A 17,624-nucleotide genomic window follows, 5' to 3' on the forward strand; every position below is an offset into this window, starting at 1 on the left:
AGTCAGTTAAGCAGCTGCCTTTGGCTCAAGTCATGATCCCAGGATCCTGGGATCGAGTCCCACATCCGTCTACTTGCTTGCCCAGGAGCCTGCTTCTCTCTTTCCCTCTGCCTGCCACTCTGCCTGCTTGTGCTCTCTCTCTCTCTGTCAAATAAATAAAATCTTTTTTAAAAAGTTAGTTCTATTATAAAATTAATTCACACTCATTGTACAACAAATAGAAACATTTTTTTTAAAAAACGTATATCTGGAATAAACTTGCATTTACTCCCTGGAATAGTCAGGGCACAGAGCATTTCTAGGGCGGTGGAACCATCCTGTGTGACACTGGAATGGCCTACGGGTGGAATGCAGGTGAGTGAACCCTAATGCAAACCATGGACTCAGGGACCGCAGCAAATGTGCCCTCTGGAGAGCGCTGGAGGCGGTGGGGAGGCTGGTGTGTGGGGAGAAGTGTCTTTGGACAAAACTCCGTACCTTCCTCTCCTCTTGATGTGAACCTAAAATGCTCTATCAAATAAAACTTATTTTAAAACCCCCAACTACCTACTCCTTGTTAAACATACTGGCAAATGTCTTTTTAGGGTTTCTTTTTCCCTATTAAAAAAAATCTGTGCATTATATGTACACATGCATGCACACACATAGAGAAGAAAAATGTAACAGCCCCTTACCGTGATATTGTGAAGCTTTTCCAGGTCAAGAAAAATGACTGAAGGGCTGCTTGGGTGGCTCCGTCATTAAGCTTCTGCCTTCGGTTCAGGTCACGATCCCAGAGTCCTGGGATCGAGCCCCACATCGGGCTCCTTGCTCAGTGGGAAGCCTGCTTCTCCCTCTCTGCCTGTCACTCCCTCTGCTTGTGTTCCCTCTCTCGCTGTGTCGCTTTCTGTCAAGTATTATTTAAAAAAGAAGAAAAAAACGACTGAAAACTATACTGGGGGTCTGTCACCATGCCCCGGAGGTGCCATCATTAGCCACGCCCCTGCTGATGGTTGTAACGTGGTAGCTCGTGCTGAGGGCCAGTCTCTAAGCCCCAAGATTACCTGGGAATAGAGTGCCAGCTATGGGGGTTCTGATCAAGGCATTTAGGTTGCTTGAAAACCTTCCACGGCTCCCTATTGCCCTTAGGGTAAGGCTTGGCTGCTCACCAGCTGAAAAAAGGTTTTTTGGCCAGTCCCTCCGCCTCACTGTGAGCTCCCACTGCTGGGTTCCCGTGCTCTCTTCAGTGGGGCTCCCAGTTTTTGTCTGGAATGTCAGCTTCTGCCCCATGTGTCAGCTCTCAGCCTTCCCTGCCTCCCTGAGCTGGAATGCTGCTGACTTTGCACAGCATAACGCTGTGTGTCTTTTTTTTAGCTCATTCTTTTTTGAGGAAAAGCACTGACTTTGGGGGGGGTACTTGGGCCCACATTTAGGTCACACGGGTTCTGTGTCAGGAATTCCAGTGCAGCTCAGCTCAGTGGTTCTGATTCGGGGACTTTCATGAGGTGGCCGTTAGGGCATCAGCTAGGCCTGTACCATCTGAAGGCCTGACCGGGGCTGGAGGGTCCACTTCCAAGATGGCGCCCTCACTGCCCACGTTGACGTCGCTGACTGTTGGCACAAGGAGGTTCCTCCCCATGAGGACCTCTCCCCATGGAGATAATCTTGAGTGTCCTCACAGCAGGGAGCTGGCTTCCCCCGGAGCAGAAGATCCAAGAGAGAGCACGCACCCCTGCAGTCCTCTGTTCCCACCATACCCAACTGCTCCCACAGTCAGCCCTCCTCAGCGCAGGAGGGACTAGACACTCTGCTACTGGGAGGACCAGAGCTCTCCGTGTCTGAGAGTTCGGTTAAGCAGAATTCCTGTCAAAAACCAACATCAGGGGCACCTGGGTGGCTCAGTGGGTTAAAGCCTCTGCTGCCTCTGCCTTCAGCTCGAGTCATGGTCTCAGGGTCCTGGGATCGAGCCCCGCATCGGGCTCTCTGCTCAGCGGGGAGTCTGCTTCCTCCTCTCTCTCTCTGCCTGCCTCTCTACTTGTATCTATCAGATAAATAAATAAATAATCTTTAAAAAGAAATCAACATCAGTTATTATCTCCTGGACTTGGCCTTACATGGCTGAGGCGGTCGTGTTCAAGCCTCGGGCTGGAGCTCGGAGTCCACAGGCGGGCAGTTAGGGGAGGAAGAGGGAGGGGAAGGGGGAGAGCGAGGGCAAGCTGGAAGCCGTGAGGTGGCCTGGAGCCCCTGTCCACCTGCCCGCGTTGCCGGAGACAGGGGTTGTCCCCCGGGAGAAGCTGGGTTCCTCTGTCCTGGAGCCGGACAGTCTCCCGGCCCAGGTGCTGGAGAAGCTGACCAGAGGCTGCAGCTTTTCTCGCCTCCGGTGCCACGCGGGGTCTCCCGCGCCCTGTCCGAAAGCAAACCTGCAGCGAGTTCTGCCCACCCAAGCCGACAACGTGCGGACTGCCGTGGAACGATGTTTGTGTCCCCCTCTCCCCCGTTTCCACGTCGATATTCTGCCCCCCAAGCGATGGTGACAGGAGGTGGCGCCTGTGGCAGGTGATTAGGTTATGCGGATAGAACCTCATGAGTGGCGTCTGTGTCCTCATGAGAGAGAGGCCCCAGAGAGCTCCCTCGCACCTTCCACCATGTGAGGACACGGCAGGACAAGGCCGTCACCAGACACCTGGGACTCCCGGGCTCCGGAGCGGGCCGAGGACATTTGGAAGGCACCCAGTCCCTGGGATTTCGTTGCAGCAGCCCAAATGCGTGGGGACAGAAACCCACCGCGCGCACTTAGCCTCTTCCTCCCCAGAACCCCGGGGATGGGGGTCTGATTTTGGAACCTACTGGTGAAAAGCATCAGAAAAAGAACTCAAACCCCAATTTCCACGTTCAGGTTGAGTGAAGGCCCTGGAGGCTGCCGGTGTCCAGGGCGGAACTAAGGCCGAGCTGGTCCCGTCCAGTCAAGACCGAGTCCCTCTCAGGCCCGTCTGTGTGCGTGGGGTCAGCCTGGCCCTTTGTCCTGCTGGCACCTACCGTAGGGGTCATGAGCAACGGCTTTCCGGTCACCGGAACCGTAGCTCCTCTAGTTCTCAGCTCCAGCACCCCGGGCAAGTCCCCGCAGGGACAACGGCGGCTCGGATGTCAGTGCTTGGTGGGAAAACTCCAGCTATCACTAAGGGGAGTGCATGTGCCCAGTGGACTTGGCCATGGGTGGCTTCGATCCCACATGGAGCCCCGGCGCCGGGGTCCCCTCGCCTAAACAACAGCCACACGGCCTTCCCCGCCGGACCAGCGCCAGACTGGCTGCCTTCTCGAGGCTTCGTTGGCCACACGGATTCCCTCCGGATGTCCTCCCTTCTAACGGCCCAGAGTCCCCCGAGTGGTTTCCCGTTCTCCTTCCCCCCACCCCGCCCCCCTCCCTGCTGTCCTTGGGAACCGTCATCTGAGCGAAAATGAAGGCCCCCGATGGCGTTTCGTGGTGGGCTTGGCCCTGTCTGGGGCTCCTGGGGGAGACAACGCGTTGAGGGAGGCAGATGTGACCCCCACGGGCCTGAGGGCTGCTCCTCCCTAGGAGGAGCCAGGCTGCTCCGCAGAATCACCTTCGAGGGAGTTTCAAAAAAAAAGAAAGGAACAAAACAGGCAGTGAGTGCTGGGCCCCAGACCCCTTATGTCAGAAACCCTTGGGCAGAGCCCAGGAGTGGAACTCTTCCAGAGTTCTCCGGGTGACTCCGAAGTGGGTCCCCAGGTTGAAAATGACACAACGGAACACTGAAATTAAAAAAATAAACGTAAATTTAAAAAAAGAAAATGACACGCTAACACCTCTCTTTGCGGGAACGGGGCTGCAGCACAAAGGTGGCCCCGTCCGCCAGCACAGCCCAGCTTGAGTGCCCGGGAGCAGGGCCCACGCGGACCGCCCGGCGGGCCTCCAGCACCCCATCTGTCTACGGATACCATTTATGCCCCTTGACGTGGCAGATGCCTCCGTACAGGCCAGGGTGGGTGACAGACGGGTCCCCTGAGTACACAGAGTGCTGCTGCGTGGCACAACGCATAAATTCTGCCTAAGCCGAAGCTCAGTTCCAGCTTCCTCCCTGAATTATTCATTCGTCAAACAATGAATGGCGACCCCGGGAGGTGGCGGGGCCTGCGGTGGGTGTCGGGCAGGAGGGCCTTTAAAAATCCCTGCCACAGATGCGGCGGTAATGAGTTCCATGGACGAAACGGCCGTCGGAGCCCTGGTCTCTCACCCCTGCCCCATCGCTTCGCCCTCCCGGGGACTTGCTCCGGCATCTGGAACGAGCCAGCGCCCTCCGCTAGGAGCGTGGCCGAGTCCCACACCGCACCTGCAGCCACGGCTCGTAGGAAGCACGCCCCACCTCTGTGGCCGCCGGCAGTCACCCCGACTTGGACGTCTGCACCCGTCTTGCCTCTGGGAGCTCTGCCCGCGCCCGCCCGGCCTCCCCCACCCTCCCCAGCCTCCGCCTGGAGGTGAGCGTCTTTTTCTGTCGGGCCAAGCTCCCAAAGAGGACTGGCCACCAGGGCTGGTGGTGACACACCTTGTGACCTCACAGATGACACTCCATCACCCCAAGAGCTTGGAAGAGGCGGCAGGGGGGCTGAAGAACAGACCTGAATAAAGCACTTCCTCCGGACAGACCACATGGCGGCTGAGCGGCCGAGCCCACTGCTGAGCGCACGGGCCCTGAATCCCACCTAATTCAGGCCAGTTTTCTGGTTTCAATTTCACCAGTTTCTCTTAAAATGGACGTTTTCACAAAGAGGGCTACTGTTTACTATGTCCCAGCTGTGAACTCAGAGCACGGAAAGAGTCAAAGCTGCAGCAAAACATTATCATCTGCGCAACTAATTTTAGAAAATAGCGTAGTACGGTTGTTCTAAGATCCACTTACAGGAGGTTACTCAAATGTACTTGTCCCATTCGCTCCTGGTGATACATGGAAACACAGAACCAAGTAAACCAGCACATAAATTCAAGGAAAATTATACACAGAGCAGCAAAACAAGCTTTTAAGCAGAATATCCTCCTCGTGGAAGAATGACTAGTGGAGACAGGACGAGTCCTTGTAGCGCCACGGCTAGGCACGGAGCAGAGCCGAATTCCTCCCTCTGCAAGGAGGGCAACTACCACTCACACGCGGGGACAGTGCATGTGAAACACTTTATGCCAACATTTTCTTACCAACTGGAAAAACAAACAGTTTCAAGTGCAGCGTCAGGTAGGCTGTGTTCGTGGGGCAAGGCTGGCAGGACACAGGCTCCTACGGGGGAGCACGGGGAACCAGCAGATGGGACACGGCGTGTGAGGACAGGCTCACCGAGGACCTTGGTCCGGGCATGGCAGCGAAGTCCACAGCCTGGGAATGGGGAACTCCCTAAACGGAGTTTAGACCCTTTGAACTGCTAACACCAAGAATTTACTCAAGAGGAGTAAAAGAAAAGTCAATCAAAGTAACAAAGACGTTTCTGGCCAAAGGCACAAGCAGGAGGCTCACAGAGGCCTTGGCTGGCCAGGGTGTGGCTCGCCCTGCACTCACACAGGCCGAGGACCCGCCCTCTGTGGGCACACAGGGAGCAGGGTGACCGTGGGGCCGGAGCATGTGCTCCCTGAGGGCCAGGGGTGTCCACTCGACGTCACCAGGTGTCCGGACCCCCGTGGGGGCGATGTGGGTAATGAAGAAGCAGAATGTTTACACTTTTGACAAACATTTAAAGCTTTTAATAACAAGCTTCAGTAGAATTTGACACAAAACCCTCTGCCTAAAAGCAGCTGGGAAAATTTCAAACGGTGCCCACTGATCTGCGCGATCGGTTGCCCTCCCCAAATCCACTGACGGGCGGCACAGCCTTCCCCACAAACCACTAGTTCCAACAAGCGCCATCTGTGGCTACAACATTCTCATGTCTGTGTGTGTTTGGAAAGCTGGACTTCGCCACGGGAGGCCGCCTGCCCCCCACCCCGTGCACGTACTCAAACGTCCCCTTCCCCAGGGCACCACGTTCCAAGCACAAGCCCCTCTAACAGACGACCCTGCAACAGTGGCGTCTTTTCATCAGGCAGCACAGTCTCCAAAGATCACAGGAAACTTGTCAACTCTCTTCCTGGCCCCAGCTTCCCGTCTGCACTTCCCTTCAGCCTTCTCCCTGGAAGGGCTGTTTCTTTCCCGCCTACAGTATTCCATCTGGCCGGCCCTCCTGGATCCTAAGCCGCCGGGTCAGTGACCGGGTCCCCTGGGGAGACGCCTAACAAGCAGCTCCCCAGGCTCCCCCGCGGGGCTCCAGACCCAGCAACCATGGGACCCATCAGCCACCAGCTACGGGACACCCGCACTACGCCGGGCGCACCTGAATGGTGGGTCAAGAATTATTCTTTTGTTTCGTCTTCGTCTATTTCAAGGGGAACTCGGATTTCAGCTAGAAAACCATGCGCGGCCTGGAGCAGGCGGCTGGCCTCGGCAGGGCGGGCGACTACCCTGGGCCAAGGAGCCTCATCGGAAAACGTCCGACGTCCGCAGATCTGCACCTAACACGACTCAGCTGCCCACAGGTTCCCCCAGGAGACGACACTTGTTTTCTGAACTAGAACTGGAGCCGTCTGACCCACCGCTTGAACTCGGCCTCCTCCAGAACCTGCGCTGTGCGCAGGTCTGAAAAGGGCCTGTCCTCCTCCTCCTGCCTTTTTTTTTTTTGTGTGTGAATATAAAGTTTGTTCTCTTGAAAGTGACCAACATTTTAAGCAGGAGAAAGAAAAGCGGTCTACTAGATGAAATTTTAAAACGATTTGTTATTTGCTATACAAATATACATTTCAACTTCTACAACACCCGCCCCGTCTGACCCCTTATCTTAGAACAAGGGATCAACATTCGAAGTCTCCGACTTCAAGGACAATACTGCAGACACACAAAGGCCCTCGAAAGCGTCTGCAACTGATAGCTACGGCAGAGGACCACGAGGCCAGGGGGTCAGGGTGCACTTTCCATGTTTCCCAATGGCACACAAACTCCTTTAAGGAAAGAAAAAAAAAAACCCATCTCATCTGGACAGTCCCGTGAGCTGGTCATCTTAAGTCTGCAACGACGCGGTGGCTGACAGTCTGTGCCACGTGGCTTTACTATAAAAGCCTTCTTCTCTTTGAGCTGCCGTCCTCCTTCTCCAGTCCCCTCTTGTCCCAGCCAGGGTTCCTCTTCGAGTGGTGGCTCTCCGGGCTCCACTTCTCCTGGTCCCCGTCACTGAAAGCCCGCGTCTCTCTCCTGGAGCTGAGCCCTTCTTCCCAGTCACATCTTCTTTTACTTGTGGAGACCTCGGTCCCAGCAGCTGGAGGTCCACAGTGTGCCTGAGGTTTGTGGTTGTTCAGAAAGGCCCCCCTGGCAGTGGACGGCTGCGCGCCTCCCAGATCCTGGGGACTCCCGGGGAAGCCCGGCTCCCCCGAGGGCGGTGTCGCCCCGGGATGCTGGGGGCTCGAGGGCTGCGGATCCCTGAGGCACGGCCCTCTGGCTTCAGGGTCCAGGCCCAGCCTCCTAAGCAGTCGTGGGTCCCGAAGCCGGTCCTGAATAAGGGGCCTTTCAGGGTCCTTTGCCGTGATGGTACCAGCAGACTCCTTGGCGTCCGAGGGCGTGTGGTAGAGGGACGTGAAGGACGTCTTGGCGAGCTCGCTGTCCAGCCTGCTGCTGGGCAAGCCGCCCGGGGGTCTGGACGCCTCCGGGACGACGGCGGGGGGGTGCGTCGCGCTTCTCTGCAGCACCGGCTTCAGCTTCAGGATCTTGGCCGCGTCGTGCCTGTAGTTCCTGTCACACGTCTTGATGATGGCGCCCCGCTTCTGGGCGTCCTGGATCAGGTGGTTCCAGTGCTGGTTCTCCTGGAAACAGAGGAGGGAGAAACAATCACAGGCCCAGAATACTCAGAGGCTTGGGAAGCGTGAGTTTCTGCTCTCGTTTCTGAGTAGCAACAAATACACTTCGCGAACAGATTCTCAAGAATCCATTAAAGAAAAAGTAAGTTCAAATATAGAATCCCGAAGCCATGTTACCAGAAAAGAGCACCGGTCACCGCCTGGGACAAAGAATGTCTGCCGTTTCACCATGTGGCTCTCGGGGGCCACATGTGCCTAGCGGTTCGTGCGCTGGATGGAGCAGACACAGGACAGCTCTGTCACCCCAGGAAGTTCCCCCGGACACTTGACCTAGAGTCCTGCCTCTCTCTCGAAAGGCTAACACTGTGGAGCAGGAAGGCTTGGTTTCAGAGAGCCCTAACTTTTGGGTGTGTGTGTGACTATTCTAGAAAGAGTCCCACAGCCTTCACTGAATTCCCAAAGGCCTCTCAGACTCCAAAGGGCTAAACCGTCTTCGTCCACGGAGACAACTATTCCACAGACTTTTCCCACGGTCTGGTCTCTTTTCTGGAGGAACTTAAGTCGCGAAAGCATGCCCAAGGAGAAGGAAACCCCAGCTGCACTCCTCGCTCCTCTCTTCCTGCTAGACTCTCCTCAGCAATAACCTGCTTTACAACCATCAGAACGTGGGCCTCTTTAGAAAGAAGACAACAGCGGCCCTCGCGGGGCCTCCTGCCCTATTCAAAAAACTGGGTGAGGGTAGCAGTACTTACTTGCGGCATGACCTTGGTCAAGTTAACCTCTCTGAGCCTGTTTCCTCATCTGTAAAATGGGCATAATGTTTTAACTAACTCTAAAATGCACATCGTTTTCACGTTTTACCATTTCTTGATCTGCGGCACCGCCTGGCCAGGCAGCACTTTCTAAGTAGCTAACCCTGAAGGAATTCATGGCTCGGCAACAGCAACTCCTTGACTTTCAGTCAATAAACCATTTAAAGAATGAGTCCCAGCACACCTAAAAACCTACACACAGCACCTTCTGATGAGACAAGAAAGTAGCAGCACGACTGCCTGGGAGAATGGAGACCAGGAGTTGGAAGTGGAGCCCGGAGACCACGGGGGGCACCCTTGGGAAATGCGGAGTTCCCAACGCTTCTGACTGCGCGGGGAGCAGTCTGTGGCGGGATCGAGGACATGTGTGACTGCGACCTGGGGAGCGATTCTGGAGCGCTAGACTCAGAAAGTGAAGTCCTTTCAGGCACCCTGCGGCCTATCATCGTGCTTGTACCTTCTCTTTTACGTATGAACAAGGGCGATAGGATAAAAGTCTTGTCTTGTCAAAACAAGCCTAGAAGAGTTCTTTTAATATAAAAATTCTACGTGAAAATAAAATATCACAGTTTAATAGTAGTACATAAAATAGTGATTCCTCTCATAATGGCTTCTTGGATCGGATGGACTGGGATTCTGTGAGGGCAAAAGGCTCGCATACAATGCACACACAGAGGCCTGGGGAGCACCAGATAGTCCACGGGAGCACTCCCGGGCCTGGGGCTCGGACCTCTTCCTCACTCTGGAGCGCACCAGAGCGTCTCCCCCTGAGGCTGAAACGCAGCTGTGACCTGAAGCAGATGGCCTTGCTGCTATTTCTGCCAAGTCTACAGCACCTCAACTTGGTGTTTAATCCGATCCTAGGATCACAAAAACAGTTCTGGGAATGGGCTGTTACTCTTGGTTTCTCAGAGGAAATCAAGTGCCTTCACCACTGATTCCGTTTCTATAAGGGAAACTGGGGTAAGAATTAAAAACAAACAAACAAACAAAAAACCAGCCCAAGGGATACACTGGGAGTTTTCCTATTGTTCTTCCTGTGCCTTTCTGCGCCACTGGCTTCCAAGGGTGCAGACGCCCCAGCTCCCTGCCTGCTCCTGAGGCCTCCCCCGCCCCGACTCCGTCCTGCACAGTCACGACTTGCCCATCCCCAGTCTCTCCACGGGGCGCGATGTGGCTGCCAGGGCACAAGCAGACTCCTGGGTGCCTGAGGGGGCAGTGAAAATAGGGGTGCCCAGGAAGGCTCCTTCAACCAGGGTGTCGCTAGGAGACACACAGCTCTAACCACCTTTTTCAGGTTAAAACATTACCAAAATTCAACTGTGTAAAAAAAGTAATTCTTATAGGTTCATCAACTGATGAGAAACCATTTTTTAACACTTAGATCCTCATGGTACAAGGGAAAACAATTCTATAAAAAGTCGGACCAAGAGTCCAATTTTTTCCAATGGATTCATTTAAGAGTGATGTAAAGATTTATTTTTAAGTTTTACTTTACAATGTCAATATTTGTAATATACTCAAAACAAAATCTTAAACAATACTTAAACTTACCATAACAAATTTTTTATATCAACTTAAAAATAGGTGGTATGCAGCTTTTAAAGAGTCCTTCAAGGGGGCACACAAACTACAGAAATTGAAGACCACAGATGTAGGGAAAAACTGAATGAGAAAGACTGTGTTTGAATGCCCTCTGGTGGTATATACCAGAAAACACAGGGAAAACTAGCGGAAAAAATCTAATGCATTAGCTCCGCTCCTCTCCTAACATAACCACGGACTTTGTGAAACACAAAAATGAGAAGAACTCAAAGTTAACGACCGCTAACGAGGCAAGCAGCAAACACCTGGCCGGTGAGCTGTGCTATCACCAACGGAGGCCGCACTCTTGGTCAGACGAGAACCTTCCCCGCCTCCCCTCACCCAAGCAGGCAGCAAGCTCCCAGGGCCAAGACAGACAAGATCCAAGCTCCCTCGAGCTGGCATTAAGCTGGACCAGTAACAGCCACAGTAGCTGAGTGTCCGCTGAGTGCCAGCAACTGTGCTAGCACTTTCCACATATGGGTGGCTTTACAGAGCTCAACAGTCCTAGGACGGAGACGTATTTTTTTTTAAATTGTGGAGAGTGTGGGCCTCAGACTGGGACAGGGTTAGTGGTTTACATCCGCGAAAGCTCCCAGGCAGAAGCTGCTGAAGGACAGGGCAGCCGGGGGAAGCAGCTCACTGTTCTGCAACCCGCATCAATTCCGCACTCATGGAAAATAGAGACAAAAGCTCAACCCAGTATCAGTCACGCTGGGCAAACTCCGGAGCACTCTGCTCCCAGAATGCACCTACCATGAGGGTCCTTAAGTGTCCGAGGATGAAGAGGCTGTACTTGGCTCGTGTGATGGTGACGTTCAGTCTCTGCAAACTCGCCAGAAACCTAAGCGACAAAAGCAAAGTTACTTCCTGATGCAGAGTGACTTAGCGTGAGTGCGGGGACACAGACGCTGCTTCAGACGGTTGTCCTGGGGCTCCTTCTCCTCCTTTAACAGTGCATCGCTTTCTCCCTCTTCCCAACACAGGGTCCCCCGCAAAGCAGCCATTCCCGTTAAAACCTGGAAACAAAAGGCCTGGAGCTTTCCTTCAAAGTAATGCATCCGTCTGCCAAGCTCGTGTTCCGCCTTGGAGGAGATACTGGGAATTTTAAGGTGGCATTCTTAAGCTTTAGAGACATCCTAAAAATACGCTACTAGTCAGTTATTTGGACTCTGTGTGAGGATCAGTAAAATGCTGTGGAGGCAAGCAGAAGCACGCACCTATCAGGAAAAGGTACCACCAGATCTGAGGAGGGCTCGGAGATAACAGAACGGCTGTGTGAAGGCGGCGACCGTTCTGCTTCACAGGACGCCCCAGAGATACCAGGGCCCCACCTATGTAGACTCTCTCCAAACAGGGGCGGAGGGAACTCACGTCACTATTTCCTTTAAGAGCAAGGAAACACATTTCTAATCTGCAAATTTCACCCATTCCTCAAGAGCAGGAGAAAGCAGCCACACCAGTGTCAGGGCTCTGAAACTTGGGAGCTTCCTGTCACTTGCTATAGTGTCCTTGGCATCTTCAGTGAATAAACTGACGGGAGTTAAGGTTCACAAACTTAGCAAAGCACAAAGACACAGGGAAGATGAAGCGCCACTCCGTGACAGATCGTGGAGAAGACAGGCCGACCACCCTGAGCCAAGAGGTGGTCACTCTTAGGAAGCCAAAGAACAGGCCGCCCTTGGAGGCAGGCGACAGACAAGGTCCACGAGAAGCAGGCGTGACAGTGGATCAACTCTACAAGTGAAACAACAAAGTTTCATGATGTGACACAAGTTTTTAACAAAGGAAAATACTGCAGCGAATGGTATTCCCCAGCAGCAAGCGGAAACAGACGGGACTCGAGATTACAGACGAGCAAAGAGCCCGTGACACTCACCCAATTGAGCCCTGCACGGTATTCGCTCTGACGCACGTGACAATGACACAATCCTTCTGCCGGCCCTGGAACCCATCCACGGTATCTACTTCTGCTGGCCTAGTCACAGAACACAAACATGCTTATCGGAAACCGCTAAAATAATTATTAAACACGCATATTTATACAGTGGCATTTTTCAGCTTTTTTCACCCTTTTAGCAATATGTAATTCATGTCACCTATACGTCACCACTCTCAAGTAGAGCATTTGGTGGTTTTTCGCACATCCGCTGGGCTATGCAAACATCACCACCGGGTACTTTTGCACTTCTTTCGCCTGGACCTACTAGCAGTTAGTCTCGATTTTCCCCTCTTTCCAGGCCTGGCATCCACAAAAGACAGACTTCTTGTCTGGAATGTCGTGTGAATGGAACCACACATATGTGGCCTTTCCTGCTTGGCTTCTTCCACATCGACCATGTTCAGGGTTCCTCCCTGCTGCGGCGTGTAATGGCCCCGCATCCTCTTAGGGCTGCGTACTTGACTCACAGATGCCCCATGGTTTATTTACGCACTTACAACGGACGGACATCTGGGCTGTTTTCCCTTTGTTAGCGTTATGAACAACGTTGCTGCAACACTCACGTCTGAGCTTCTGTGCAAACGTTTTTTTAGTTCTTTCAGGGACATACCTCAAAGATACAGGTATTCTAGGCTTCACTTCTTTTTTTTGAGAAAGAGAGAAAGCATGCATGTGAACGATGGGGGAGTGGGAGAGGGAGAGGAAAGAATCCCAAACAGGCTCCACGCCCAGCATAGAGCCGGACATGAGGCTTGACCCCACACCCTGAGACTAGGCCCGGCCCAAGCTGAAATCAAGAGGACACTTGACAGAGCCACCCAGGTGCCCCTATGCTTTACTCTTTGAGGAACTGCCAAAGTGTTTTCCACAGTGATCTGCCATTTTAAATTCTCACCAGCAATGCACAAAAGATTCCAATTTCTCAACATCCCTGCCCAAACTTGTCACTCACTGTCTGGCTTATTAGTCGTTCAGATGGGTGAAATGGGATCTCACTGAGCTTCTGATTTGCATCTCCCTAATGACAAACGATGTGGAGCATCTTTCCACGTACTTGTTGACCATTGGTTTACAACCTACTTTTGAGAAATGCTATTCGGATCCTTTGCCCATTAAAAATAGTAGACTATTTAACTTTTTGAGTTGTGTGAGTTCTTTATATAATTCAGATGCATGATTTGCAAGTACAGATTTTCCTTGACCTAGGATGGCGTTACATCCCAATAAACCCACCATGAGTTAAAAACATCCTAAGCTGAAAATGTAATTTATTACACTTAACCAACCGAACACTGGCTTGGCCTGGCAGACCTCAGACAGGCTCTGAATGCTTACATCAGCCTAGGGTTCGGCAAAGCCTGTTTGTAAGTCATGTAACTGCTCTGGAACCAGGACAGAATGGCTGTCAGTGTCATCAGACGCACCCTCTTAACTGCGGTGCTGACTGGGAGCTGTGGCCGCTACTGCGCTACAGCACAAGAGAGGCTCATGCTGCCTATCATCAGCTGGGGAAAAGGTCCAGATTCGAAATTTGAAGTAGAGCTTCTACTGAATGTGTACTGCTTTGCCACCATCATAAAGTTGGAAAATGCTAAGTCAAACCATGGTTAATCAGGAACTATCCGTCTATTTTCCCATTCTGGGGGCTGTCTTCTCCCTTTTTTGATAGTGTACTTTGACACACACAAGGTTCTAAATTTTTATGAAGCCTAGTTTATCTATTTTTCCTTTGGTAACTTGTACTTGGGTGTCATGCTGAGAAACTGCTGTCTCATCTGAGGTCAGACAGGTTTATAGCTTTGAACTTTATAATTTTATGCTTAGATTCAGTGCTCTAACCCACTTTGAGTTCATACACTGTATGCTGTGGGACAAGAGTCAAAATTCATTCTCACAGCATCTGGGTGGCTCAGCCGGTTAAGCTTCCCACTCTTGATCTCGGCATGATCAGGTCATGATCTCAGGATGGTGAGATGGAGGCCGTGTCTGGTTCTGTGCTGGGCATGGAGCCTCCTTAAGATCCTCCTCCTCTCTCTCCCTCTGCCCCTCCTTCACCCCACTTGCACACTATTAAAAAAAAAATTCATTCTCTTGCATATGGAGATCTAGTTGGCCCAGCACCATTTAAAAAAAGACTATTCTTTTCCGACTGAATGGTCTTGGCACCCTTGTTGGAAAGCAACTGGCCATTAATGAATGGGTTTCTTTCTGAACTGGCAATTCTAGTCTACTGGTTTATAGGCCTATCCTTAGGACAGTACCAGTCCTGATAACCAGCTCTGCCAGTAAGCTCAGAAAGAGCAAAGTGTGAACCCTCCAACATCTAGTTCTTTTTCAAGATATTTGGGGTGTCTTGCATTTCCACATGAATTTTAGGTTAAGCTTGTCCATTTCTGTAAAACAGGCAGCTGGGTTCTGCCAGAGACAACACTGACTCTGTAGGATCAATCACTCTGGGAAGTGCTGCCCCCTTAACACCAGGAAGTCTTCCGAACCACAGACACAGACTGTCTTTCCATTTACCTCGGTGTTCTTTAACTTCCTTCAACAACGTTTTGTATTTTTTGATGTGTAAGTTTTATACACCTTTACTACATTCATTCTTATTTTGTTCTTTTTGATGCCATTACAAACGATTGTTTTTTTAAATTTCCTTTTCAGACCGCTCGTTGCTACTGTAATACAAATACAACTAATTTCTGTATACTGATCTTCATCCTACAAGTTGGTTGAACTCATTAAAAAGGAATAGTTTATGTGGTTTTTTGATATAAAATGTCCTGCCAACTATGAGAAAGGGTAGTTTGACTTCTTTTATAATATGGATGCCTTTAATCTCTTTTCTTGCTGGATTATCCTGCTTAGAACCTCTAATACAGTGCTGCCCAGCAGTGGTGAGAGCGGGTGTCGTTCCTGATCCTGGGGGGACAGGACTCAGCCTCACCATCAAGTATGTTAGCTGGGGATTTCTCATAGATGCCTTTTACTAGGTTGAGGAAGTTCTTTTCTATTTCTAGTCTGTTGAATGTTTTCATCATGGAAGGTGTTGGATTTAGTCAAATGCTCTTCCTATATCTACTCAGATGATCATGCGGGTTTTCTCCCATTATTCTATTAATAACGGTGTGTCACACAATTGATTTTTTTTGTATATTGAACCAACCTTGCATTCCTGAGATAATCCCACTATGGTCTTGGTGTATAATCCTTTTAATATGCTGCTGAATTCAGTTCCCAATATTTTGTTGAGGATTTTTAACATCCATATTCATAAGGGATACTGGCCTGTAGTTTCTCTCTTCTTGTGATGTCTTTCCATGGCTCTGGTATGGTAATATTGGCCTCATAAAAGGAGTGAGAAAGTCTTCCCTCCTCTTCTATGTTTTGGAAAAGTCTGAGAAGGATTGGTGTTAATTCTGATCTTAATGTTTGGTAGAATTCACCTGGTCCTGGGTTTTCCTTTGTTGGAAAGTGTTTGATTACTAACTCCATCTCTTTACTTTGTACAGGTCTGTTCAAATTTTCTATTTTTTCTAGAGCCAATTTTGGTAGCTTGTGTGTTCCTAGGTTAAGAAATTTTTGAATTAATGGATTTCCAATAATTAATCTTTAATTTTATTGTTGAGGTAAGGAGGAGACAAAAACATGAGCTTCACCCTGCACATAAAGGCATGAAAAGGATTAAATACTTTATTCTAAGTGAAAGTATTACTTTGTGAATCTTACTAGAATGAGAATTCAGATTAACAAGTCACGGAACTAAAGGAAAAGGCCTGAGGGTTTCTCAGCCGGGTCCACTGCGGCCAGCAGGAGGCGCTCTGGTGACGGCTGGTCTGCAGGGTCCCGAGTGTGAGTGTTCCCTACCCAGCATGACCAAAGCCTTGAGTCTCTCCTGCTCTATCACCACGGCCTAAGACCATTTCCTAGAGTTAGGTTTCCTTTTATCCCCTCCTTCTTCTTTTTAATTCAACAGAAAAACTGGAAATATCTGTAAAAATATAGATGCCTCACCCTTTTCTATCAAATTCTTTGTCCAAATCCTTCTGAATCATCGTCTTCTGAGCCTTGTAATGGGTTATTATGCCAATGTTCCGGAAAGTAACATCCCTTCTTTTGTCTTTAATAAGTTTAATTATTTCCATTACCAGTTTTATTTCTTGAACATTTACATATGAGCTAAATAAGATGAAAAAACAAAACAAAACACATCAAAACTAATAGCAGTCCAACTGCTAGCTTCAGTCCTACTTTCTTTTCCGTTACAGTGAAGGGCAGGCAGGTTAAGTTTCACCTTTATTCAGTCATCAGCGGCTCAAAGAAGCTGTTATAATGAGCATTAATACTGCAGACTTGCAGACCTATAACCACCCAGTGAAACAGAAGATGTAATAAAGAAAAGATTCTGAAATCAACTGAAGGTTACTCACCGCTCTCTTCATTTGTTGTAACAGGGACAGCAACAGTAAGAACAAAAGCATTTATGATAACGAAGATATGAATGATCAACAGCTAAAATTAAGAAATTTACTATCTTCTACACACTGAAAAAAGTGCTTTAGTCATATTATCTTCCTTAATTCCCACTGCTGGCTGTGTAAACCATGCACCACACAGCCAAGGTGATGCCGTCCACACAGACTGAATGAGACACGGCCCCTAGAGAACAACATGGAATCCTGCAGTGGGCTTGCCTCCTTACTGGCCTCGTCCTGCTCTCCCTACCCACCTCCTGCTCTCCCTACCCACCTCCTGAACTACACGGGCCCCTTCACTACCGCTCTAGGAGCTACATGCACTGCACCTGAGGCCACCTTACTGGTCTCACTTCAACGGCCTTTAATACCCATAATCTTAACTTCCGACTTAAGTCTATAGAAAATCCTGTTAGGGGTGCCTGGGTGGCTCAGTCATTAAGCATCAGCCTTCAGCTCAGGTCACAATCCCAGGACCCTGGGATCAAGCCCTGTGTTGGGCTCCCTGCTCTGCGGGAAGCCTGCTTCTCCCTCTCCCACTCCCTCTCTCACTATCCTGTCAGATAAATAAATAAATAAAAATCTTTTTTTTTTTTTTTAAAGATTTTATTTATTTGACAGAGATAGAGAAATCACAAGTAGGCAGAGAGGCAGGCAGAGAGAGAGAGGGGAGGAAGCAGGCTCCCCGCGGGGCAGAGAGCCCGATGTGGGATTTGATCCCAGGACCCTGGGTTCATGACCTGAGCCGAAGGCAGAGGCTTTAACCCACCGAGCCACCCAGGCGCCCCAATAAATAAATAAAATATTAAAAAAACAAAAAAACCAACCCCCCCACCCCCCACCATTAGCCAGCTACCTCTTCCATCCCTGAAGTCTAATTTACTTTCCTTGGTCACCTCTCAGGTCAACCCTCCTCTGTGACCCCCACCCCCACAACACTTATGATCAACTGCTTCTCT

The 17,624-nt window shown here is 50.5% G+C and overlaps 1 protein-coding gene across 4 annotated transcripts in view; it reads right to left on the bottom strand.

The window, feature by feature from the left end:
• Nucleotides 1–7,021: 7,021 nt before the first annotated feature.
• Nucleotides 7,022–17,624, bottom strand: part of SETX (senataxin) — an 81,211-nt gene continuing 70,608 nt past the window's right edge. For 2 of the 4 annotated variants that reach the window (XM_032866135.1, XM_032866134.1), the window contains 4 exons: nt 16,205–16,369; nt 12,131–12,229; nt 11,008–11,095; nt 7,022–7,861 (listed from right to left, as the gene is read on the bottom strand). In XM_032866135.1, the coding sequence (XP_032722026.1) occupies nt 7,118–7,861; nt 11,008–11,095; nt 12,131–12,229; nt 16,205–16,369 (1,096 nt within the window). In that variant the 3' untranslated portion in view covers nt 7,022–7,117. Of the gene's footprint in view, nt 7,862–11,007; nt 11,096–12,130; nt 12,230–15,412; nt 15,571–16,204; nt 16,370–17,624 lie in introns of those variants that run through there. The other 2 variants (XM_032866136.1, XM_032866137.1) reach the window with 2 other exon arrangements.

This window comes from Lontra canadensis, unplaced genomic scaffold (genome assembly GCF_010015895.1).
Source record: "Lontra canadensis isolate GAN:19392208 unplaced genomic scaffold, GSC_riverotter_1.0 scaffold30, whole genome shotgun sequence".
NCBI lineage: Eukaryota > Metazoa > Chordata > Mammalia > Carnivora > Mustelidae > Lontra > Lontra canadensis.